The 25,585-nt window shown below is 41.0% G+C and overlaps 1 protein-coding gene across 2 annotated transcripts in view; it reads left to right on the forward strand.

Moving 5' to 3' along the window:
- lingo2b (leucine rich repeat and Ig domain containing 2b) overlaps positions 1 to 21,296 on the forward strand; it is a 64,781-nt gene extending 43,485 nt beyond the window's left edge. For both annotated transcript variants that reach the window (XM_061795967.1, XM_061795968.1), the window contains one exon: positions 18,084 to 21,296. In XM_061795967.1, coding sequence (XP_061651951.1) covers positions 18,127 to 19,992 — 1,866 coding nt within the window. In that variant the 5' untranslated portion in view covers positions 18,084 to 18,126 and the 3' untranslated portion in view covers positions 19,993 to 21,296. The remainder of the gene's footprint in view (positions 1 to 18,083) is intronic.
- Positions 21,297 to 25,585: the final 4,289 nt, after the last annotated feature.

Consider the following 25,585-nt stretch of genomic DNA (forward strand, 5'->3'; position numbering starts at 1 on the left):
TGCTAAAATCATTTAAGTTCATTTTTTTCCTCATTAATGTATACACAGCACCCCATTTTGACACAATTGGAATTGTTGAAATATTTGCAGATTTATTAAAGAAAGAAAAACAGAAATATCACACAGCCATAAGTATTCAGACCCTTTGCTGTGACACTCATATATTTAACTCGGGTGCTGTCCATTTCTTCTGATTATCCTTGAGATGGTTCAACACCTTCATTGGAGTCCAGTTGTGTTTGATTATACTGATTGGACTTGATTAGAAAAGCCAAAGACCCTACCCTTTCTTTGTTCGGGCACACTGCTCAGTAACCGCAAAGGCCGGGATGAGGACAGACTCGGCTTCCCAGTCTATTTGCGGGCCACCGCTAGGCTATTAGGGCAGCTGCTACTAAGGTACCAGGTACGCTTGCAGCCAAGTGTGATCGCTCTGAAATTGCCAGCGAACCACAAAAAAAGGCAACAAGGCGTGACGAACAGCAATTTTTCTTCTCCAGACTCTTTTGTTTTGTTTCATTTTTGTGCATCTTTTTCTTCTGCAACCAACCCTGTCTCTGTGCTTCTGAGACGTGCCCAGAGAGAGACCACCACCCACCAGCTTGAACCTAGGCTCGTGAGTCGACAAGCATTTGCCAGACTGTACAATATTAGTGCCTACATTTTCGGCGAAATTACTTGTCACGTTCGTGGTTTGGGCGAAGGTGAGGAAGGCAAGGCAAGAACATGGAGCACCCAATTGCAGGGAAGCAGGGAGGCAAGGCAGGAGTGCGGGAGTCTCAAAAAAATAATATTTAATCTTTCAAAAAGGGCAAACAAGGATATTGGATAAAGCAAAACTAAACGAAGTCACACAACAGATAACAACCAAACCAAAGTAACAAAGAAACATTTGAATATCTAAAACTGGAACCAAACTATGACCTGTGAGTAAGATGTGGAACAGATAGGGACAATGACACTTGACAATGACATACCACAATGATAACGACAACTGGCGACTATGACATGGCAAAGACGTGACAACGACAATGAACCGACAAGAACTGAAATAAACCAGGGAAATAAATACAAACAGATTGACGAGACAACGAGGAACACCTGGACAAGACACGGGTGGCTGGAGAGAGCTGATTGGTCGACACAAGGTAGACGAGAAAAGGTGGACACAACAACCGAATGAGCACACGACAAACATGGAACACAGGAAAACATGGAACAAAACTAAACACAACCCAAACCAAAACACAGACCATGACATGACTAGCTTGAGACAAAATCTCAACTTTGTCCACTCTCTCTCGCTCTCTCTCTCTCTCTCTCTCTCTCTCTCGCTCGTCCGGAATGGACATGTTAAACGCTCGCGTTTTCCACTTTAGTCCAACACAAGATATTCTATTTCCCTTTTCGTCTGCCTATTTTCCTTCTTTTTACCACTATTCGTGTTGTTTTCTTTCTTTAGTTAGACCCCTTTGTGTGTTTCCCTCTAGATCCCTTGTAGATGTAATTAAATATACCATAACATTTTCTGTGTGTTCTGAGTTTAAGTAAGCCTCTGTCATCTAGAACTCAAAATTTCATGAAGTGTAGCAACCTTCAGATTACGAGACAAAAAGGTTTCTCGTCACTTTCCCTGAACTTTATACATATAAAAAAGTGACGTGGTACCCCTTTACAAGACATACTAGTTTGATTTTAACGATTAAACTTAAAATTACGCTAAACCGGAAGTAACGCAGGCGTCACTTCCGGCTTATTCTTTTCTCCTAAATTAATTACATTTTTATTCAACCAATATACGCTACACTGGCAACCTCAGTGACTGCTTTTTTGTTTGTTTGTTTTTTTGTTTTTATTTCTTCATGTCTCAAAAGTATTCTCTGTCAATGGACAGTCTGTTGTCGTACTAGAGCGGCTCCAACTACCGGAGACAAATTCCTTTTGTGTTTTTGGCATACTTGGCAAATAAAGATGATGCTGATTCTGATTATGTATTACAATTGTATTCATGCGCCCAACATGGAGGCTGTGTTATAGAATGGAATACTATCGGTGGACCATTTATCTGAGCAATGATTAAGTATTTCTGTCTAAATTTAGAGACTGCAGGATAATTCCCTGTTCTGTGCTAGCCTGAGGCACATTAGACATACAACAAGCCACATGGCAGAAGGATCCGCTGTTGATGGCTCAACAAGGCACCCTCTGAGGAAGCAAGGCCAGTGGTGCAGAAAGGAGATGTTTAATTGGTAGAATTTGAATGCACATTCACTAATTAGACGAGAAGATGCAACACCCGAATCCCAGTAGCATCCTGAAAAAGCCACTGACATTTTGTACTCAGCATGGTGGTCATTTGGAGTGTCACGAAGACCACGATGTAAATTTTGATTGTTAGTACTTGTGGTTAATACAGAGAAAATTTTGCATTAAACTGAGACTGTTGTTGATGGTATGTGAAAACTATTAGTTACTTTTTAATAACATACACATATAATGGAATGAAATATGAACTCATCATGTTTTGTAATTGCATTAAATACTTGTTAGTGCCATACACATCAAAAGGAATGAAATATGAAATCATTATATTTTGTTTATTCTGCGTATTTGAATTGGAAATTACCATCAAATTCCAATTTAAAATCTGTTTGTGTGTTATAAAGATAATTTACACTCAAATAGTGTGTGCATCAATGAGGAGATCCCAATAAATGAATGTTTTAACAACATATCATCTCAGGTCATAATCACAGACACTTCAGTATATCGTTCACACTGCAATTATAATCACCTGCATGGGAACCCACTAATGTGCAATAATTCCATTATTCATGCTGCTGTTATGTATGGAAATGAGAAAAGCACATAAATCAGACATCAGTTCAACATTTGAAGGGAAAACAATAGGGGTGTCATGTTTTTATGTCTCGTGATACATATTGACAAAAGGAAAGAAATACACACACATGCACAAGCAAAAAACTGGAACAAAGGATTTATATATCTTTGAGATGGTGGTCAAAGTCAGTCGACTTCGATGTAAACTAAGACAAATAATGGAGCTTAAGTGAAAAATAATTACAAGCATGCAAATGAATTCAAAGCCTTGTGTTAGCAGGGCTGTGGTAAGAGGAGAGAGGATTTATAGCAGAGATTATTATGCACAGTGACCACAATAATGCACCAAGCTTCTAAAGCTTTGGATCAAGACTGAGTATAAGATGTCAACATTAGGGTTGCTCAGCACTCACAATTGACAATATAGAAACTTTCCATTAGTATATTCATAAAATAATAATGTAAAATGAAACGCTTGGCTCCTAGAAAAACAAACAAACAAAAAAAAACATTTGAAAGCACAAATTATTGTTTTATTATGTGCCAGAGATTATTCGTGGAATATTTTCAGTAAAACTCTACATACCTAATCTGAATAAATAAGAGCATATTTCCTTATCATACACCTGTTTTAGGCTCAGCCCTTTGAATGATGGGACAGGCAGTACCCAAATGGTAGCTTCTTCTTTTCCTTTCGGCTTGTCACTTTAGGGGTCGCCACAGCGCGTCATCCTTTTCCATGTAAACCTATCTCCTGCATCCTCCTCTCGAACACCCACTGCCCTCATGTCTTCCCTCACGACATCCATCAACCTTCTCTTTGGTCTTCCTCTAGCTCTCTTGCCTGGCAGCTCCATCCTCATCATCCTTCTACCAATATACTCACTATTTCTCCTCTGGACGTGTCTAAACCATCGAAGTCTGCTCTCTCTAACTTTGTCTCCAAAACATCGAACCTTGGCCGTCCCTCTGATGAGCTCATTTCTAATCCGTACATCATGGCTGGCCTCACCACTGTTTTATAAACTTTGCCCTTCATCCTAGCAGAGAGTCTACTGTCACATAACACACCTGACACCTTCCTCCACCCGTTTTAACCTGCTTGGACCTGTTTCTTCACTTCCTGACCACACTCACCATTGCTCTGGACTGTTGACCCCAAATATTTAAAGTCCTCCACCCTTGCTGTCTCTTCTCCCTGTAGCCTCACTCTTCCCCCTCCACCCATCTCATTCATGCACATATATTCTATCTTATTTTGGCTAATATTCATTCCTCTGCTTTCCAGTGCATGCCTCCATCTTTCTAACTGTTCCTCCACCTGCTCCCTGCTTTCACTGCAGATCGCAATGTCATCTGCAAACATCATGGTCCACGGGGATTCCAGTCTAACCTCATCTGTCAGCCTATCCATCACCACTGCAAACAGGAAAGGGCTCAGGGCTGATCCCTGATGCAGTCCCACCTCCACCTTAAATTCGTCTGTCACACCTACAGCACACCTCACCGCTCTTCTGCTGCCCTCGTACATGTCCTGTATTATTCTAACATACTTCTCGGCCACTCCAGACTTTCGCATGCAGTACCACAGTTCCTCTCTGGGTACTCTGTCATAGGCTTTCTCTAGATCTACAAAGACACAATGTAGAACCTTCTGACCTTCTCTGTACTTTTCCATCAACATCCTCAAGGCAAATAATGCATCTGTGGTACTCTTTCGAGGCATGAAACCATACTGTTGCGCGCAAATAATCATTTCTGTCCTGAGTCGAGCCTCCACTACTCTTTCCCATAACTTCATTGTGTGGCTCATCAACTTTATTCCTCTATAGTTGCCACAGCTCTGCAGATTACCCTTGTTCTTAAAAATGGGCACCAGCACACTCCATTTCTCAGGCATCTTCTCACGTGCTAGAATTCTGTTGAACAAGCTGGTCAAAAACTCCACAGCCACTTCTCCTAGATGCTTTCATACCTCCACAGGAATGTCATCAGGACCTTTTCATCCTCTTTAATGCCTTTCTAACTTCCCCCTTACAAATCATTGCCACTTCCTGGTCCACCACATTTGCTTCTTCTACTCTCCCCTCTCTCTGATTTCCCTCATTCATCAACTCCTCGATGTTTTCTATCTAGCTAGCACACTGCTGGCACCAGTCAACATATTTCCATCTCTATCCTTAATCACCCTAACCTGCTGCACATCCTTCTCATCTCTATCCCTCTGTCTGGCCAGCCTGTATAGATCCTTTTCTCCTTCTTTAGTGTCCAACCTGGCATACATGTCCTCATATGCCTCTTGTTTGGCCTTTGCCACATCTACCTTTGCCCTGTGTCGCATCTCAATGTATTCCTTTCGCCTCTCCTCGCTCCTCTCAGTGTCCCACCTCTTCTTAGCTAACCTTTTTCCTTGTATGATTTTCTGTACTGTGAGGTTCCACCACCAGGTCTCCTTCTCTCCTTTCCTGCCAGAAGATACACCAAGTGCTCTCCTGACTGCCTCTCAATCACCTTGGCTGCAGTGGTCCAGTCTTCTGGAAGCTCCTCCTGTCCACCGAGAGCCTGTCTCACCTCTTCCCGAAAAGCTGCACTACACTCGTCCTGTCTCAGCTTCCACCACATGGTTCTCTGCTCTCCTTTTGTCTTCCTAATCTTCCTCCCCACCACCAGAGTCATATTACACACCACCATCCTATGCTGTCCAGCCACACTCTCCCCTACCACAACCTTACAGTCGGTAACCTCCTTCAGATTACGTCGTCTGCACAAGATGTAATCCACCTGTGTGCTTCTACCTCCGCTCTTGTAGGTCACCCTATGTTCCTGCCTCTTCTGGAAAAAAATGTTCACTACAGCCATTTGCATCCTTTTTGCAAAGTCTACCACCATCTGTCCCTCCAAGTTCCTTTCCTGGATGCCGTACTTACCCATCACTTCTTCATCACCCCTATTTCCTTCACCAACTTGTCCATTACAATATGCACCAATCACGACTCTCTCTCTGTCTGGGATGCTCAGAACTACTTCGTCTAACTCCTTTCAGAATTTCTCTTTCACCTCGAGGTCACATCCTACCTGTGGGGCATAGTCACTAATCACATTATACATAAGACCCTCAATTTCAAGTTACAGCCTCATCACTCGATCTGATACTCTTTTCACCTCCAAGACATTCTTAGCCAACTCTTCTTTTAAAATAAACCTGACTCTATTTCTCTTCACATCTACACCATGGTAAAATAATTTAAACCCTGCCCCTAAATGTCTAGCCTGCCCCTAAATGTCTAGCCTTCCACCTGGTCTCCTGGACAAACAATATATCAACCTTTCTCCTAATCATCATGTCAACCAACTCCCGAGATTTTCCTGTCATAGTCCCAACATTCAAAGTCCCCACATTCAGTTCTGGGCTTTGCACTGTCCTCTTCTCTTTCTGCTGAAGAACACGCTTTCCACCTCTTCTTCTTCTTTGACTTTGACCCACAGTAGCTGAATTTCCAACGGCGCCCTGCAGGTTGACGGCGCTGGTGGCGGACGTTGTTAACCCGGGCCATGACCGATCCGGTATGGAATTCTTTGGATGAACGCTCATACTTGTTTGGCAAAGTTTTAAGCCGGATGCCCTTCCTGACACTTTGCATTTATCCGGGCTTGGGACCGGCCTACAGTTTGCACTGGCTTGTGCTCCCCACAGGGCTGCATTACCCAAATGGTAGCAATAGTTAAAATTGTTATTCACTGCAGCAACCAAAATGTCGCAAAACATTTTATTTGACGATGTCATGATGACTGTATGTTTTTTTTAGTACAATATTAGAGAGCGCTATTTTTTTGATTTTTTTTTTGGGGGGTATGGAATGGATTAATGCCATTCCCATTAATTTTAACAGATGAATGGTGATTTGAAATAGTGTTTTGAGTTATGAGCATGGTCACAAAATTAATTGAACTCATATCTGAAGGCATGAAAAGTATTCTTAACCACATAATTGTGTCATAAAATGACTGCTTAAGTGCTATAACTAAGGTCTATAATTCTCCAATTCATTCGTAAATCTTTTTGTTATGCACTTGGGCTCGCGCACTTTTCATCTACGCATATTCTCCTGTCCAGATATCTCACGCACCCACAGCTTGTAAACTGGGGATCAGTGCACAAACACCAAACATGCGTGATTTATTGACTTCTGAGGCTGGCTGTAAATCATGGAGCATGGAGCTTTACTGGTACTTGTGAATGTCATTGAAATTCATTCATCCATCCATTTTCTGAGCCGCTTATTCTCACAAGGGTTGCGGGAGTGCTGGAGCCTATCCCAGCTATCATCGGGCAGGAGGTGGGATACACCCTGAACTGGTTCCCAGCCAATCGCAGGGCACATATAAACAAACAACCATTCGCACTAACATTCACACCTACGGGGAATTTAGAGTCGTCAATTAACCTACCACGCATGTCTTTGGGATGTGGGAGGAAACCGGAGTGCCCGGAGAAAACCCACGCAGGCACGGGGAGAACATGCAAACACCACACAGGCGGGGCCGGGGATTGAACCCTGGACCTCGGAACTATGAGGCAGATGCTCTAACCAGTCGTCACCGTGCCGCCGTCATTGAAATCTGTGAGAAAAAAATAGGACACATAAAACATGAAAATACCTTACGTAGCAGATGTGTTGTTGCCCAGTCGTGTATACTGCTCTGGTTCACACTCTACAGTTTGAAGAAGAGCATGTGTTTTTTTATTCTGTGTAAAATAAATCCATTCATCCATCCATTTTCTGTACCGCTTATCCTCACTAGGGTCGCGGGCGCGCTGTAGTCTATCCCAGTTAACTGCGGGCAGGAGGCGGGGTACACCCTGAACTGGTTGCCAGCCAAACGCATGGCACAAATAAACAAACAACCATTCGCACTCACTTTCTCAACTACGGGCAATTTAGAGTCTTCAATTAAACTACCATGCATGTTTTTGGGATGTAGTACCCGGAGAAAACCCACACAGACACGGGGAGAACATGCAAACTCTACCCAGGCGAGGCCGGGATTTGAACCGCGGTCCTCAGAACAGTGAGGCAGACGTGCTAACCAGTCATCCACTGTGCCTAAAATAAATCCTGTAATAGTAATTCAATCAGAATAGTGTGATTATGTCTGAATGCGTGTCCATCAAGAAAAAAGGATGCGTGGGGTTGATCTGCAGATCAGCGGTGCTCAACCTTCCTTGCGTCACGGACCAGGTGAGTGACATTTTGATGACCGACACAGAAACAAATAGAAAATAAAAAGATTAAATATCTAAGCCCTGCTACACATAAACACAATTTGGCTGTTTTTGTCCCAAATTTGCCCCTTCCTGACCAAGGACGTAAAACGCCAGCCCATTTTAGGTTTTATCAGATTAGCCTTTAAGATTATCCTAAGGTCTAAAGCATGTTTGTCAAACTCAGGCCCGGAGGCCAAATTTGGCCCACGATGTAATTATACTTGGCCCGCAAGACCATATTAAATGTGTATTAGAGCTGCCCCGCCAGTATATAGCACATGCGCCACTAATATTGCAAATCCCAGAATGCTTTGCTAGTGTGTTGGCCCATTAGTCTAGACCGGCGAGCGCTCCTCCCCTTTCTGTTGCAGTCGTTAACAACTATGCTACCAGTTTCCTCGAGCAAATTTACACTTCCACTTCCCAAAAATGGCCAAACGAAAGATGGAAAACAGTTAACTTCCAAGACAGGTGGGAGGCAGATTATCTGTTCACTAAAGTAAAACACAGACCTGTTTGTCATGTGCCGAGCAACGTGGCTGTAACAAAGAATATAACATAATTGAATTAATGTTTTTTTTAATGCCCTTTATCAACTCCAAGGCAGGGACTGTTAATAGTTTGATAAGTGATATTCCTGCCACTTGGCAGCTGTTGAAAGTAACTAAAAAGTAACTTTTTTCTAACTTAGTTACTTTTGAAATCAAGTAATTAGTAAAGTAACAAAGTTACTTTTAAGCTCAAGTAATCAGTAAAGTAACTAAGTTGCTTTTACAAGGTAACTGTGGCGACACTACTCGTGGGCTAGCAGGCTTCTGGACGCCACGGACCAGCGGTGGGGTTGTACAATACGTCACTGCCTCGCTCAGTGTTGTGTCGTGTGCAGATCCACATAACAGGGATACATCATGGAAAGCTGACCGTTTATTAATCACACCGACACGTTATTCAGCCTGTGCCTCACACTGACGTACATTTGAGCACATACTTCCTGCTAGATAGAAACCCCACAATGCTTTGTCTTTCAACTTATTATTGTATCCCGAATAACAGAAAATACATAACACTTGGGAGTTTAAATAATGACACCAAGCTGTTCTGTAAATTGTGGCATCCAGGAAAGATGCATTTTTCAGGTTGTAGGCATAGCTTGGTAACTAACTGCAAGCTGTAGTAGCCGAAATGGGTCAAGTAATTCAATAAATCGATATTGTGCAGGAAAATTACTCATGTGAGAAGGCGCCTAAGTATTTATATACTTAGTAGGGGAGGGCTGACTCATGCAAGAAAGCCCAAGTGCATCACTGGGCTTTGTTTTAGCCACTCCCAAAAATCCGGACAACTGAAATGGTGAAAAAGAGTCAAATGCTATGGGCTCTATTTTTGTGGACAGCGCATGTGCGGTGGGGCGAGAATGCCAGTGGATCCTGATTTTCGCGCAAGCACATTGATTGCTGCATGTTTTTGCCGATTTGGCAGACCAGTCTACACCAAGCTGGGCGTTCTGGCCGAGGGAAGTAAGGAAAAATGAAGGGGTGGTGGGGGTGGTAGGTTGTGGGGTTTGGTATTTTTATTTTGGGTTGGTTTTGTTTTTGTTGTTTTTTGGGTTTGGGGTTTTGGTGGGGGGGGTTGATGTTTGGGGTAGTTGTTTTGGGATATTTAGGTTGGGAGATATGAAGGGAAGGGATTGGGAGAAGATGTTGAAGATTTTGTAGATAGAGGGGTAGTGTATAATATAGGGGGATATATGGTTTTGGAGGATTAGATGTTTTTATGGTTGAAAGGTTTTTTGGGAGGTGGATGATATTATGAGATTTAATTTGATAAGGTGATATTGTTTAAGTATATGATTTATTGGTAAATTAATTAATGGTTAAAATAGAATTAATTGATATGTGAGAGGAGTTGGGTGTGTTAATTGGGTTGTTTTTTAATATTAAGGTTTATTATTGATTTGTTTAAATTTTAAATTTAAATTGAAATAAAATGATAAATTTTGAATAGAGATTTAATATATATAAGATTGGAAATTGTTGAAGATTTAATAATGTGGTTGATATATGGCTTTCGCTTTTCATGCAAATCAAATGTTTCGCCTGGATGCAGTTTTAACTTGCAAATTCTTTGAAATTTTATGTTGAGAAACGTTGTTCTTAAACTGTTGGACTGTTGGATGAGTGGCATTTTTCCTGACCCAGCCTGGTTCGAATGGCATATGTAGAGAACTAGACCGTTTTTTTTTGCTCCATTCAGGCTCAGAACATATTTTTAGAAAGAGTTGGAGCGAAGCGTGGCATTGGTGAAATGGAAAGCAAACACGATACCTTAGAATTCTGGGTAAATGGTAATGGTGAGAGGGGTCATTGATAAGGGCAGCCAAAGGGTTGAGTGTTTTTGGGATTTGGATCTGAATTGGATTAGAGTCACAGTAAAACTGCTTAGAATGTGACAGTCGAAAAGGAGCTGTAGGGTGATGCGTGAGTCACTGTGAAAGGAAAAGCGAGCTGAGGGAGAAAAATAAGGGACAGGAGAAGAAGAAATACATGAAGCGATGAGCAGAGTTTAGTTTATAAGATTATTCATGTTCTTTGAATATTTCATTTCAAACAAATCCAAATAATAAAAAAAGGAAATAATTCCCATACTTAGAAAAATATAATACAGTATCTGATAAAAACAATAAACAAAGCTAAAAACAGTTGAAAAAAAAAACAGCAAAAAATAGCTCTTGAAGAATAAAAATAAACCACACAAACATATGTTTTTGAAAAGGAGTAGTAAGAAGTATAAAATATTTATTCCAACTTACTACTCCATTTCATAATAAATATTGCAACAATTAGATATTATATTAGTGAGTGTGTTGATTCCAATCTATATGTCGATCTGTCATGATGACCAGCATTAAATCCCTGTTCATTATCAACACTTCGCAATCTATGGCTTTTGACATTAGCGGCGTAAATTGATCTTGACTGAAGAGAATTTTACTGGACTAAGCCAATTAATTTTTAATAACTACTCTCAGATACAATATCGATCTCACAAGACAAACGCGTCTATGAATTAATAATGATGGCTTTACTGATATTAAGTGTCTGATCTGCAAGTGTTGTTATCAGTCAAACCAACATACACATAATGGGCATCCAGTATGTAAAATCTTTAGCACCCCTAAAATGTTATCTTACCACCCTAAAATTATGTCTGATGACATAGTAATTGTATTGTACAGTTGTGCTAAAAATAATAATAATAAAGCAAATAATCCTTATACGGTAATAGCTTTTAGTTTAATGGAGAAGTGTACATTTGATTCCAACGCCTTAAAAATAAATGTATCAAAGTAGTTATTCCTTCACAGAAAGTGATGAATAAATTGAAAAATTTAATGCGTGCTGTTCCTGTGAATCACTGAACTAATAAGACGTTGTAGAACTACTGTTTCCAATAACTGCTTCACATCTGTGTTGCATGAAGTCTACTAATATATGGCACCTGTTATTCCAGCCCAGGAAGGTTGGACTACATTCAACAATTTCTTTGCATAGTTTTTGGAATGTGGGAGAAAGCCGCACTAGCCAGATAAAATACACCCAACCCAAGCAGCGCTAATCTGCGCTTTTATGGCTACACAGATTTTCCTGCCCACTAAAGTCTGTCATTTATGCACCTTCTTGCCAGATACACAGTCTGGGTGGAGAACCCCCTAAAATGTGGGCGTTCCCTGTCAAATCTGTTCGTCCACGAATCCCCCCCGTCGACTTACGCACTTTTCCTCTAACGCGCTCCAATGGCTATAGTAAATTCAGTGCCGCGTGAAGATAAAACATCATAATGCACTTGAAGTATGAATCCAGTTACACAATATGTCACCGCACTTTGCAGACAACTTCCAGAAAGACTGAACGAAAGATATTTTATTGAGCGGACGAAAGAGGTACTGTGAGTCAGCTATTATAGCGTTTTAGTCATGATGTTTATAGGCAAAGAATATCGGTACCAGCTGACTATTTTTCACAAGTGTGAAGAGCGATTCTGCTTCAAGTATGGTGCTGATGGCTGGCATTAAAAGAAAAGCCTTTTTTTTTTAAAGTGCATTACAACAATTTAAAGTCATCGTAATGAAGCAATAGTGAGATAGGCCTGGTCCACAGATCACACTTCAAATAGTAAAAGGTTTTCTATTCACATGACTAGAAACCCTTCACATGAAGATAAAAAATAAGACATTGAACAGTTTTTGTCGTATTGTGCGTGGTGTGCTCTGATAATCTCATCACAAAACACCACGCGCATAAAAATTCCGTTCTGCCGCTGATCTCGAAATCTTGCATGAACACGTGATTTAAAAAAAACTAAGATGAGCAGACACTTCCGGGTATATGCCGATGTTACCCGAGTGTTTCTGAAGGTGTGCCGGTGACGGCACCATTCTAAAATGGAAATGTCGTCTTAATTTGCTCTGAAAAGTATTTCTTGCCGTCTGGGGAACCCACTTTTATAATTAAAATGACATCAGGTCAGGTGTTTGTTTTTGTTTAGAGCAGCTTTCGTCGTTCAGGGCGCTTCTACACTCTGTTTGATATCACAATACACAGCGTCATGACTCAGGGAGGGAGGCACAGTGTACAACTGGTTAGCACATCTGCCTCACAGTTCTGAGGACACGGGTTCAAATCTGGCCTGCGGCTCATAAAATGGATGGATGGATGGATTATAAACACGAGAAATAAAATTTGCAATAAAAGACATCAGTTGTATTTCTTTGTCGCTTTGTATTTAAATAGATAACATGAGATCTTCGGTCTCTCTATCGTCTATTTATCTATCTCCAAATACCTTTCTTTTTGATGTAAATCTTTTTTTAAAGGCCAACAACAAAACAACCCAAAAAAATAAGAATGTGCTTCGATAAACCAAACCTACAAAAAATAGCATTAGTTTAACCGTACAAATTACTTGGTACTGTACGCCACACAAGTTACAGAATGGTGTCACCAATATGAACCAATAACTTAAATATTAGTGTTGTTGAAGCCACATTAAATCAGCAACTTAGTGCAGACTTGACATGACAACACAATACAGTAATACCTAAATGTAAACAAGCACACCGTCGTTCTCAGTAAACTTCTCTAGATAGATGGATGCCGATTGTGGTCCATGAAGGCGTGTGTGTGTGTGTGCGCGAAAATGTGAAAGTGAGTGGCGGATATTGGATGCATGCAAACACACACACACCATTTCTCCCACCAAAATTTTGATGCGAAGAGCAAGAAAAGGTGACAAGATTACGCAACTGTTTAACTAGCAAAGCTGTGAGTGATTGACAAGGAAGAAGCACTTACTTGTGTGACGTGAGCCATGCAGCGCGTCACACCAGCTCACAGTCCGGACTACAATGAAGTTGAAAGTTCTCACTTTTCATTGAAAATATTATTTACGATCAGTATTGTAAGTCCTTCCGTGAGGCAGTCCTTATTGTATGACGATTTATGACCGCGCATTTCGGTATGAATAATTAACACATAATGCATTGCACGACAGTAAAACTGTATTCTTTATGTGTGTATAAAAAAGCAACAACAATCAAATACATTTTTTTACAAAGGAAAATAAAAATGTGTGGCAATAGTGAAATCGTGCCTTTCGTTGCACTTTTCTGGTACTGCACCGTCACTGTGCATTGTAGAATCAACTATCACCTCCCAATCGCTTTCTTCCGCTTCTTGAGAAGTCAGCGGTCTCCGTGAACGGTTATATGCTTTTGAATGGCTGGACTGCGGTTTTTTGAGTCACCAGCAGCCAGAAATCAGTACTTAGTGAGAAACATTGATGACTCAAAAGTAACTATCGCTGTAACCCCGTGATGACTCGGTGGAATGTATTCCAGCCACCAGAGGCTTTTAGCGGATATAATTTCGTGGTGCAAACATGTCGGGATGTGTAAGCATGTGCTCGATGTAGTGTATTTGAGTGACAGTTGAAAGTTGTGCGAGGGGTGTTTCAGCGCATTCAGTGGACACGCTCACAATGTCTTAGAGTTGAGAGAGCGTATTGATTTTTCACCCTTTTGAAACCTGAACCCTGATTTGTCATTGCTATCTAGCTAGCAAACCTAATTAACTCACAATTACACTGATAGCTACTGTTACGAAAAAAGGCGCTGAGTTCTTATATGGTGGGGGACGGAAGACTCATGCCTGACTCCAAACGGCATCATGCGATGCCGTTTTAGCCAAGCCCAAAACGTCAGGTAAAAACTGAAATGGTAAAATCGTCAGTACAATGTAGGTCTCAGTTTTTGCACATTTTCAGCAGATATTTTTAAACATGTATTATGTATTTAGAAGCAAATCTCTGAAATCACTTTACAGGGGCTTTCAAGTTCTGCAGCATTTTATAGAAAGAACGTCAAGGCATCAATCAAACATGGTCATGGCAGTATGATTGCTTTTCATATAGGGAAAAATAGGTTTGACCCCCCCCCCCCGTCCCCGTTAGTAAATAAAATCATTTAACAACTTTTTGATATTTACTTGGCTATTCTTTGTGAGATATTACATTGGTTTGATGATCTGGAACATTTAAGTTTTGAAAGAAATAAAAATAAAAAAATGAAATCACGAAGTGGGCTAATTTCAACTTTCACAGTATTATTAGATTATTTGGGAACTCATCTTTATTTCATCAGTGAAACATCATGGGCCAGAGCAGATTAATGATATTTACTAGGAATATAATTTATAACAGTTTTAAAAGGTTTAACTGGAGCTTTTTCATTATCTTTCACACATATTTTTTATTTGTTTTTTTTTCCTTTGGTCATATTTTTGGGCCTCACACCAATTCACTGAACAGAGCTGTAGCTCTCAGACAAATCACCTGACCAGTTGCTCCCTGCAGCGCCAGACAACTGGCCTGTAATTATTAAACAGAGAGCCTGGGAGGAACACTCGCTGACGGCTAAAGGCAGACTGATAAATACACAGAGACAGGAGCAGGCTTGTGGATGGATAATAAGGTGGACTGACAGAGATAGTTACTGGAGCACAAAATGGATGGGCAAAGAGACAGGTGGACAAATAGCAAGGCAGTCTGAATGACAGCTTGGGAACACCTTCCAAGTAGGCTTGGCTAAAACCAGAGAACATGAATGAATGAGATTTTGATCAATTTGTATGTTCTGTCAATTCCAGGACTAAAGAAATATGAATAAAACAACACTCCTCTTACTCTACTTGTCCAGCGTTTCATTAATTTGATTGGCAGAATGCATGGGGCAGATGAGAGTAATGGCTTGTAGTTGCTGTGGCAACAGCCTGCTCTTTGTTCCGTGCTGCATTCCTGGCATCTGATGTTTCTTATGCTGCGATCGATGAAAACCCCGCCCTGCTGAGACTCTTGCGTGAACTGATGTTTTTGCCATGCCAGGACCGTGAAAAGGAAGGGGGTTCGGTTAGGAGGGGGAAATGGGAACACCACAAAAGGATTGGAAAAGACGGAGCTACAGCAGTGTAGCTGCTGAGCTGGTGGAGTCATTGGCAGCTTGATGCCTTCTGTCTCATCAAAGCTTTATTTTTAATGTCACTCACATCACTATCAAAGTATGGTTTGTGTCTGCCAGGATGATCATCTGCTTACCTTGCCAGGATTGCAGTGGTTGACATAGCCCTTTGAAGGCACAGCTCTGTATTTTATTTATTTATTTATTTATTTTTTAACTCTGTGCATTAACATTTCCGGCACTCATGGCTGAAGCTTATATTTTGCACTCCTAATTGGCAAATATAGCCACGAGCAGAATGCAGATACTACTGGTAATGATGCAATTATTGTCGGGCTCGGTGTGCTCATAGGCGTCTCTCAGTTCAACAACCTGTGGCTGCTGGAAGGTATTTTTTATGTCAAGGTCGATGTCATTCCAAATTGTAAAGAGGAATGTCTCCCATGTTTTTTTTTTTGTTTTTTTTTTGGAGGGGGGGGTCGAATCTGTATTCTTACCCTCGTTACTCTGTCATGATGTCCTAACGCTGTACTGTTTAGTGACAGTGAATTCCCAGACATGTTTCGACATCTAATGAAAAATAAATACACAACTGAAAAAGAAAATCAACATTTAAACGTCATGAAAAATGACAGCATTTTAGCATTACAATTGTCATTAAAATCAGCTTTATTGTCCAAAAAATATCATATCCTCAAGAAAAATTGTGTATTCTCACAGCACCCGTGCAGCTACTGTATTACACATACATTTTATTCCTTGGCCTTTACAATCAAATTGGGATGCCATCTAATTTAGAACCTATTCACTGTACAAGCAATTTTCTTAAGTTATCTGCTAACCCTTCACCACAGTACAAATAAAAGTGTCTTAGAAATAAAACAACTTGCACCTTTTGATGACAAGGTAGTAAGGAAAGAGATTTGGGGAAGGCAAGTGAACTTAATGCTCAACCACTGTTCAAGAAAACCTTTCAACAGCTCATGTAACCGACCTTAACACTGATGACATATGACGACAATAAGTTTCATTTCCTGCTCATTACAGTTATGTGGTGACATCACAAAAAATACAAAGAGCCAAAAAACGCATGTGGTCTAAACCCCTCATATAAATTTTGATTGAATTCCAAATTGTAAAACTTACCTTTGACTTTCAAGACTCCACTGTATTCAAGATGAATACAGTACTGATAGGAAACTACATTAAGAAAATGCAATTGTACTTAAAGTAATAACACAAGAAAGCACAAATGGATTACAACAAATACAAAAATGAGTAAATCTGAAAATATTAGCATTGATGTTTGCCTAAAAACTTGTTTTCTTAAAAATTTGATACTTTCTGTTGTGTATCAAACAAGTAATATGTGGATTTTCAACAGGGCACAGGAGTACACTTCAATATACACGTACAGTACGCAAATACAGTCATGTAGTGTTCCTTGAAATGAGGCCATGTGTGCTTGAAGATAAGCATTATAAAGCAGGGCATTATGGAAGCAAACATTTGCTGCCATTTAATTTTTGATTATCTGAGCCGCGGTTAAATAGTCCATCTGAAGGACCATGAACCTGCAAAAGCAAGATAGAATACATGCACATGCGGGCACAAACTATTACCACCCAGGCTTTTAGCTGCATCACCCTGTAATGAGAGTCATTTCTCGCCACTAGGCTGAAATATCCTCCATCCTCAGAAAACATCGCCAGCTAGCCTGCAACCGTTTGTGCTACCCAGTGATAAACATTTTCCTGCAAATGATATTTCTCATGTTGTGCCTAGCCCTGCTCTAACTTCAATTCTATTAATTCCAGCGAGCCAAGAAAAGTGAGCTTATTAAAGGGATGGAGGACTTTTAAGATAGTTTAAGGAGATTTCAGGTGTAAAAAGGAAGAGGGAAAACAAATGAAGAGTCTGAGTAGAAAATGTAGTACAGTGAATCCTCGTTTATCGCAGGGGTTACGTTCCAGAAAACCCCCACAAAAAATGAAATATTGTAGTTACAGAAACTCAAGCTAAACACTGCTCCTCACTTGCAAATATTTGTTCCTGGAAATATTGTTAAGACTATGTGCATTAGCTATTCGTAGGGCAAAGGTTGGTATTTGTGAATTTATTTAATAAAACTCTGAATCTGGCTTGTTTTTTGGGGGGGCTTTCCAGTCATATTGTTTGTTTCCTCAGGAAATTTAGTGAGTTAGCAAATGTATGACTTGAGATTATCAATAATGTTTCTTTTTCTACCAAGAATAAGAGCTCCATTGACCTTATGTAAGTCATTGCTGCCACATTAAAATTATATAGCTGATAAAGCTAACTTTATGAGAGATGTGCAGGTGATTAACTGCACTACATTGTGCTATAAAAAAAAATGCAATGCACTGAATCCGCAATAAGTGAACCACGATATAGTGAGGGATTACTGTATTGTAACATTTCTTTTCTATATGCTGCGTCTTACAGGGCCTGATCGTGATGGTGTTCTGGACGTATAACGAGCTGTGTGATGAGAGTGGGCAACATGGGTAAAAGAGTCATGCAACGCCCAGCCCCACACTACCACATCCTCCTGGGTGGAGCGCTGCTGCTTCTTCTGGCCAGGTTGACCATGAGCTGCCCTGCTCGATGTGAGTGCTCTGCCCAGAGCAAGTCAGTGAGCTGCCACCGCAAGCGTCTAAGCACCATCCCTGAGGGCATCCCCATCGAAACTCGAGTCCTGGATCTCAGCAAAAACAAGCTACGCATAATCACACCCGACAACTTCTCGTCATTCCAGCTTCTGGAGGACCTGGATCTCAGTGACAACCTCATCAGTGTAGTGGAAACTGGATCATTTCGTTCTCAACTAGCTCTCCGATCCCTAAACTTCCGCAGTAACGTGATCCAGCTGGTTCCTGCAGGCGTGCTGTCTGGCCTGACCAACCTCACTCGGCTTGACCTCAACCACAACAGACTTGTGGTTCTACTAGACCATGCCTTTCAAGATCTGCACAAGTTGGCATCCCTCGAGGTGGGTGACAACGAACTTGTTTTCATCTCTCAGAGGGCGTTCATGGGATTAACTGGACTTCAAAATCTGACGCTGGAACGTTCCAATCTCACTGTGGTCCCTACTGATGCTTTGGCACATCTGCACAACCTGGTCGAACTACGTATGCGCCATTTGAGCATTAGTTTTCTGAAGCCTTTCTCTTTTAAAAGGCTATTCCGTCTCCGCCGACTAGAGATTGATTATTGGCCCTGTTTGGACACACTACCCCCGCTGTCACTACATGGCCTCAACCTCACAACATTGTTCATAACCAACACTAACCTGTCTGCTTTCCCTGGTGCAGCATTGCGCCACCTGCCCTACCTCACTCACCTCAACTTGTCGTTCTCCCGAATTCGGCATATCCATCAAGAAGAGCTTGGGAACCTCCCACATCTGAAGGAGCTCTGTCTCCAAGGGGCTCAGCTTGTCTCTATTGAACTCTTTGCATTTATTGGCCTCATATCTTTGCAACTGCTGGATGTGTCACAAAATCGCCTGGACTCTCTGGAGAGGGGGGTTTTTGCATCACCAGACAGCCTCCAGAGGCTTTGTCTGGGTGGAAACCCATTGGTGTGTGACTGCAGATTGCTTTGGTTGCTGAATAGCTACAAGCCCCCCTCTCTTCATATTCTTGATATGCAGCCGGAGTGCAGTGCCCCTGAGTACCTGCTGGGGAAAAAACTGCGTGAACTCAAGGAACCACTGGTCTCGCAGTACATGACCTGCACCAAGCCTCGAATTGGACCAAGCATAACACAGCTGCTGATGATTGACGAGGGTCAGCCTGCCCGTTTGAGCTGCCTGGCAGAGGGAGAACCAAGACCCTCAGTGGTCTGGATTACACCTCACAGACGCTACATCACAGCCAAGAGCAGTGGCAGGGTGGAAGTCCAACCAGATGGCACCCTGGAGATCAAGGCTGCGGAGTTGCATGACAGCGGGGTGTACTTGTGTATTGCAAGTAACCCTGCTGGCAATGCCAGCTTGTCTGCCTCTTTAGCTGTGAAGAGTCTGGGCATTAGAGACAGCTCTTACAATAGCAACAGGAGCTCAAATTATTTGACAAACTCTAACAGCACTGGTGGGAATGGGACTGTGTTGTACAACATGACAGTCCCCATAGACATTAAAACTATTATTATATCCACAGCCATGGGCTGCCTGTCCTTTCTAGGTGTGGTCGTTTTCTGCTTCCTGCTTCTGTTTGCCTGGAGCCGAGGGAAAGGACGTCATAAGAGCAACTTTGATATTGAATACGTCCCACGCAAAACCAATGGGACCTCAGCTGAAGTGACAGAAACAAGTGGCCCTCGACGAGTCAATATGAAAATGATTTGAACATGAAGCAGACTGATGCACACAATACCAACAACAACAAGTTTTTTTCTATGACACAGTGGAATTGTGACAAATGATGTACTAATATAGTGGCTGTCGATGAATGCGATCTTGTGATCATGTGAATATCAAAGTGAAACCGTGAACGTGTTTATATGAAATATGTAATTATGTCCTTACATTACATTAATATAATACTATAACCAACATATCAATATGGAAGTGATCTAGTGTTGCACTTGGCATGTGTATCAGTGGTGATGTGATGAGTAATGATGTTGTCAACTATCCCTAACATCAAAGTGAAGGACGGAGCCACTGGGGGTTTGGGGGATATTCGGAACGCAGTGATAGCTATCATTGCTGCAATATGTCAGGACTAAATTGTCTTGTACCCATCTTAGCTGCAGTGTGAAAGGTGTGTGCTGTAATCAGGTGTGCGTGCATCAGTGTATGCATGTTGCATTTGTCTTTCTTTGTGCATGTGCACGCATTGCCTTTTTTATGTAAGAGAAATATTAAAAAGATGGGGCCCAGGCCTTTGTTCTTGTTGAGTCATTGTCACTGCTGGATAAAACAGGATGTTATATGTTTTGTTTGGAAAACTCCCACTTATTCTCAAAAAGAAATGCTGCATCCATTTAGAAATAGTGGCCCTCATGCAATGGAGTCTAACATATGGTGAATTAACTCAGGGGAACATTATGCTGTAATTTATTGTGAGGTGTGAGCTTTGTATTGTCCGTAGAGTTCACTTTCCAGCAGGACAAGACACTTCTCCTTAGAAATAACACGAGTCAAAGGCGTTATCACAAGAGAAAAGCTTCCAGCAATAGAAATGGCATGTTAAAGCTGTTTGATAACATAATAAATCACAGGCAGTTTTTGCTGCCAGAAAAAAAAACAAAATCCCTTGACATGATATAAAAGACTCTGTGGCCGGACACAATGGCAAAGATTTACTGGCTTGTGCCCTCTTTGGGACAAGACAAAGTTAAGCCTCACAGATTTATGGCTTAAATTTCTCCTCATATTTCTTTGATCATACCTCTTCAATTCCTCACTGGGGTGCCAAGGGGCTCTGGTCATTTAATAGGTGTCAATTTCGAGTTTGTAGTAGAAACTTGTAATGTTATGTTTCTTTGTTGGGAAACATTTTCAGTGTTTGTTGTGTGGAGTTTTGGCAAACCAGTTAAGGGCATATCTTTGTATTACAGGGATGTGGGTGTTTATTTGTGTAATTTTGTTGTGATATAATATTCAAAAGTTGTATAATTGTTTTCGTATGACAAATTTATGGGTATATTTTCAAGAGAAAATAAATAAACATAACCCTATAATTGGAATTGCATTTTAAATTCACCTAAAGATGCTCTAATAGCAACAGAATAGCTGTACAGTATGTCTGGTATTTAATATTTACTATTAGCTTGAACTGCCTTCTATCAAGCAAGAAAGACACAATGCACGCACTTCACGAAGATTCACTTTGTGGTGTTTGTGACCACTGCATGAAGTCCACAACATCCTGTTCTAAAAGCATCCCTTTTCACTTAATGTTATTGGCAAAGGGATATTGGTTGTTTGTGTTAAGAGTCCGAAAGCCTGCAGGGAATATAAAGGCTGCTGCTGTGACACATGAAGACACATTTGAAGATCCTCAAATCCGCTTTTACTCATGTTTTACTCACAGGTTCCTTTTCATTGTCTACAATTTCCAAGTAGCAATTTTCCTCTTCCAACTGTGATACTGCATCTTATTTTTATTCCTGTTTGGTGGACCCTACTCTCATGAGCAACATGAAAAATAGCCGATAAAATTTAATGTGCTGCAACACTGCAATCTAACCAGCAAAAGGATCACGGTACTCCAAAGTCAAACACAATCTGTTGCAGGATGCTGATTGACCTCTGATTTGTATAACTTTACTTTTTTTCTGAAATAGTCAGTGAAACTCTTAACACATGCTACAGTAATTCTCCATTATTGGGTGGGTGTGTCATCCACGCTATGTGGAGACAGCGACTTTGTAGTGATTAGCAGTCGCCTATGCCTGCTCTGCTGTGTAGAGCGCTTCCATTTTTATGCTGTGCACCTTCAGAGTAGATCCACCCTTCCTCTGTCCAGCCTGCGTTGGTTTTATCTTTTCTTTGCATTTGTCCATATTAACCCATTATGGTTTTAAACTCTCATTTCACTCGACATACAGTATAGTGAATTGAAATATACAGTACATTGCTTTAAGTTATATATATATATATATATGTAAAAAGCTTTATGTCCTGAGATTGCCTGGCGACCACCCAAGTTAGCTGTGATAGGCTCCAGCTCAGCAGCAGCCCTAATAAGGATAAGCAGTATGAAAGAAAAAAAAACATACACAAATAGATGGATGGGTACAATTAATACACACTGTTGCACATACATTTTTTACCGTTTACTCTTATTCAAATACATGGGTAATCACTTTTGAACAGGGGCATTATAACATTGTGTTCCAATAACTCAACTGAAATTAATATATGCATAACATTGTTTGACACTTTAAAAGGCAAGACAGAAATTGTATTTTGACTTCATCAGAAACTGTCTATGAATTTGATATTTTGAAGGAGAAATTTTTGTTTCACCCATGAGGTATAATGGCAATGAAAATAATCTCGCCTTTTGCCATCATAACATTTGGAAAATTAATACACAGGATACAGTGCAAGTAAAAAATGAAATCTTAACTCTGACAGTGAAACAGATTTGATGATGAAGATTCACAGGAACAATTATTGCATTGAAGGTAAGTGAATCTTGCATGCGGACTTTCAACAGTCCCTTCTTTCAGTCACACTGTACTCACCAACCAGGACACATAGTGTACTGTATGTGTATACTGCTTGCAGTTCTACGGTCATAATTGCATTTTTCCTCTTTGGTTTTCTATTACTGGTACCATTCCGTGGTGGCATTTGGAATTAATATTTAGGAAACGGTGCGAAAAAGGAAAAAAAATAAGCTAAACACAAAAAATTACATTGAGTAAAATATACTACAAAGACACTTATAAACAAGCACAAACACACACACTAAACATAAACACACTTAAGATAATCACTAAATTGAGGTATCGCAGGATATGATGAGGACATAAAGAAGCATGACAGTGGTTTGGTCACAGGACTTTTGTACGGCTTTAGTTTAGTTTATTTGGGTGAAATACTTAAGTCTTGAATGGCATACTGTTCCACCTTATTTTTACTCATGAATAAAATAGACCGCAACAGTATTGCTATAGAAACTAAGTTAAGGTAGCAGAAGGCTGTCAGTTCAAAACCCCTATGGGACATTTGGACAGGAGGCATATGACCACATATTACAGTATAAGATCTTAGATGAAGATCAACATACCTGCATCATCTTGCACTTCTGCACTAACTGCTTGAGTGGGGAATAAGGGTTTAACTGGTGCCTTTTTCATCACCTGACAAGTCAGATGAAACAAAATGCAGATTTGGCAGACTGCTCGAACAGATAGTTGAATTTTTAGACAGCGCTTGAAGTTATCATCCTGATGGCAAAGGAAATGCAGGTCTTCTATGTCCCAAAGCTCGAGGGAATATTAAGGCTGTTGCTGTGGCATGATGAAGACAAGATCAAAGTCCCTGAAATGCTCTTTTATTACTTTCATTGTAAGTTGCCTGTTACTGGGGAGGTGCTGTAAACGGGCAATGAGATGCAATGAATATATTAAGTTATATGTAGGGTTTCTGGTCAAGCTTTTAATGATACAAGCTCATGCAAGAATAATGTGCAATATAAAGTACAATATAAAAACGGTTTTCTGCTGCTATCAAATCAAATTTATTTATATAGTACTTTTCGTAGATTAAAATGCAACACAGTGTGCGTTACAGAGATAAAAACAGAAAATTAAAAGAAATATAGTATACAAAAACCCACCACTCCCATCCCCACATATAGAAGCAAAACACACCCACACGAACATCCAGACCTGCACGTACATGTGCACATAGCACATATTGATTAATAATATAGAGACATGGCAAGGCACTGAGGATCCAGGTCAGCAAAGACAACCTGTGGGAGCCATCCACACCAAGAGGTGCCACAGCCCACAGCACAGAGGATGCCGCCACATAGACCACCTTGACCTGGGTAGACCGGGATGGACTCAGCACATTGTGTAGAGCCCCCAGTACCCCGGGTCCAGGCAAACTGCAGGGTGACATCCCCGCAGGCAGACCAAGGACATGTCCTAGTGTGGAGGCTGCCATGAAGAGACACTGCAGTTAAACACTTTTGTTCTAGCTAGTGGAATACTTAAAAGCCCAGTGCCAGAGGACCTCAGGACTCACGAGTGTTGATATGATGAAAGCATATCAGATATACAGTATATGATGGCCCAAGACTGTTAAGACATTTATGGAACCAATGCAGTGATCTTAAAACTGTGTAATGTGCTCTCGGCCTTTGGTCTTCGTCAGCACACGAAAAGAATAGAGATGCTCTTTTTGGAAAGACGAGAGAGCAGGGCATCACAATTGTCGAAATGACAGGAGATAAGGGTTAGCAGATCAGCTAAGGAGGAGGAGCCGTCATGCTCTGACACCAAGAGGAACAGCAACATTTCCCAGACGAAGCTTGGCGGCAACGCTGCAAAATCATATTAGCAACCCCAAGACTTAATTTCCTCCTAATCCACTTTTTTTCCTCTTTTTACAGGGCTGATTATAATTGACTACTTTATTCAGATTCCTGCTGGCGCCAAGATACCATCGAGGAGATCACTCGAAGATTTCATCGACGGATCATTCAAATGCTTGCAAGCTCGCGATCCCACCATGACGACCGCAGCAACCTGCTGAAAAGACGGAAGGCTAATTCGTCCACCAGCACTGGAGATCTACTACCCAGCTCACCCAACGCCCATATTCAAGTCCTCTCCTCCATTGACAGGCAGCTATCACTTCTCAATTTATTGCACCAGGAGATTAAGGAACACAAAACCAGCTTGGAGTTCACGCACCAGCAAGTCAAAAAGCTAAAAGAAGAAAATGCCGAATTTCCTTTCAGATGTATGAACAAATTTGTCATGAGTTCTAAAAATACATGATATTAACCTTGTGGGGTGATCATAGTCAGCCACATGTGCTCCCATCACCCATGAGAGATCAGCATCACCCACGATCGCAGCGATTCTCTCCTCGAACGGGGTGAGGCCCTCTGCGACGGTTCTCCCGCCTTTTTTTGGCCACACTGTGGCGGTGGGCAGCTGTCCTCTGCTTTGCTTCACATCCACCTTAATGTCTGATCACTTCTTTTTTTAGTGCAGCATGTGTGCGCTATTAAAAATGATTCAAAATAATCATTTTTTTATCACAACAGCACATGCGCTGTCCCATTCACTCCTCTTTCGCAGGCCAAAGAAGATTCTCTTGCGCACCTCCACTTCATTGAGCAACTTCACATTCAGAAAAATAATTGTTCTTAATTACCTTGCTCATTTTCCTTTTTTTCTGATCATGCAGAGATCGACATCTCAGGTGTAGGGTTCATTTAAATGTGATTTGCATATTCAAA

The sequence above is a fragment of the Phyllopteryx taeniolatus genome, chromosome 13 (assembly GCF_024500385.1).
Source record: "Phyllopteryx taeniolatus isolate TA_2022b chromosome 13, UOR_Ptae_1.2, whole genome shotgun sequence".
NCBI lineage: Eukaryota > Metazoa > Chordata > Actinopteri > Syngnathiformes > Syngnathidae > Phyllopteryx > Phyllopteryx taeniolatus.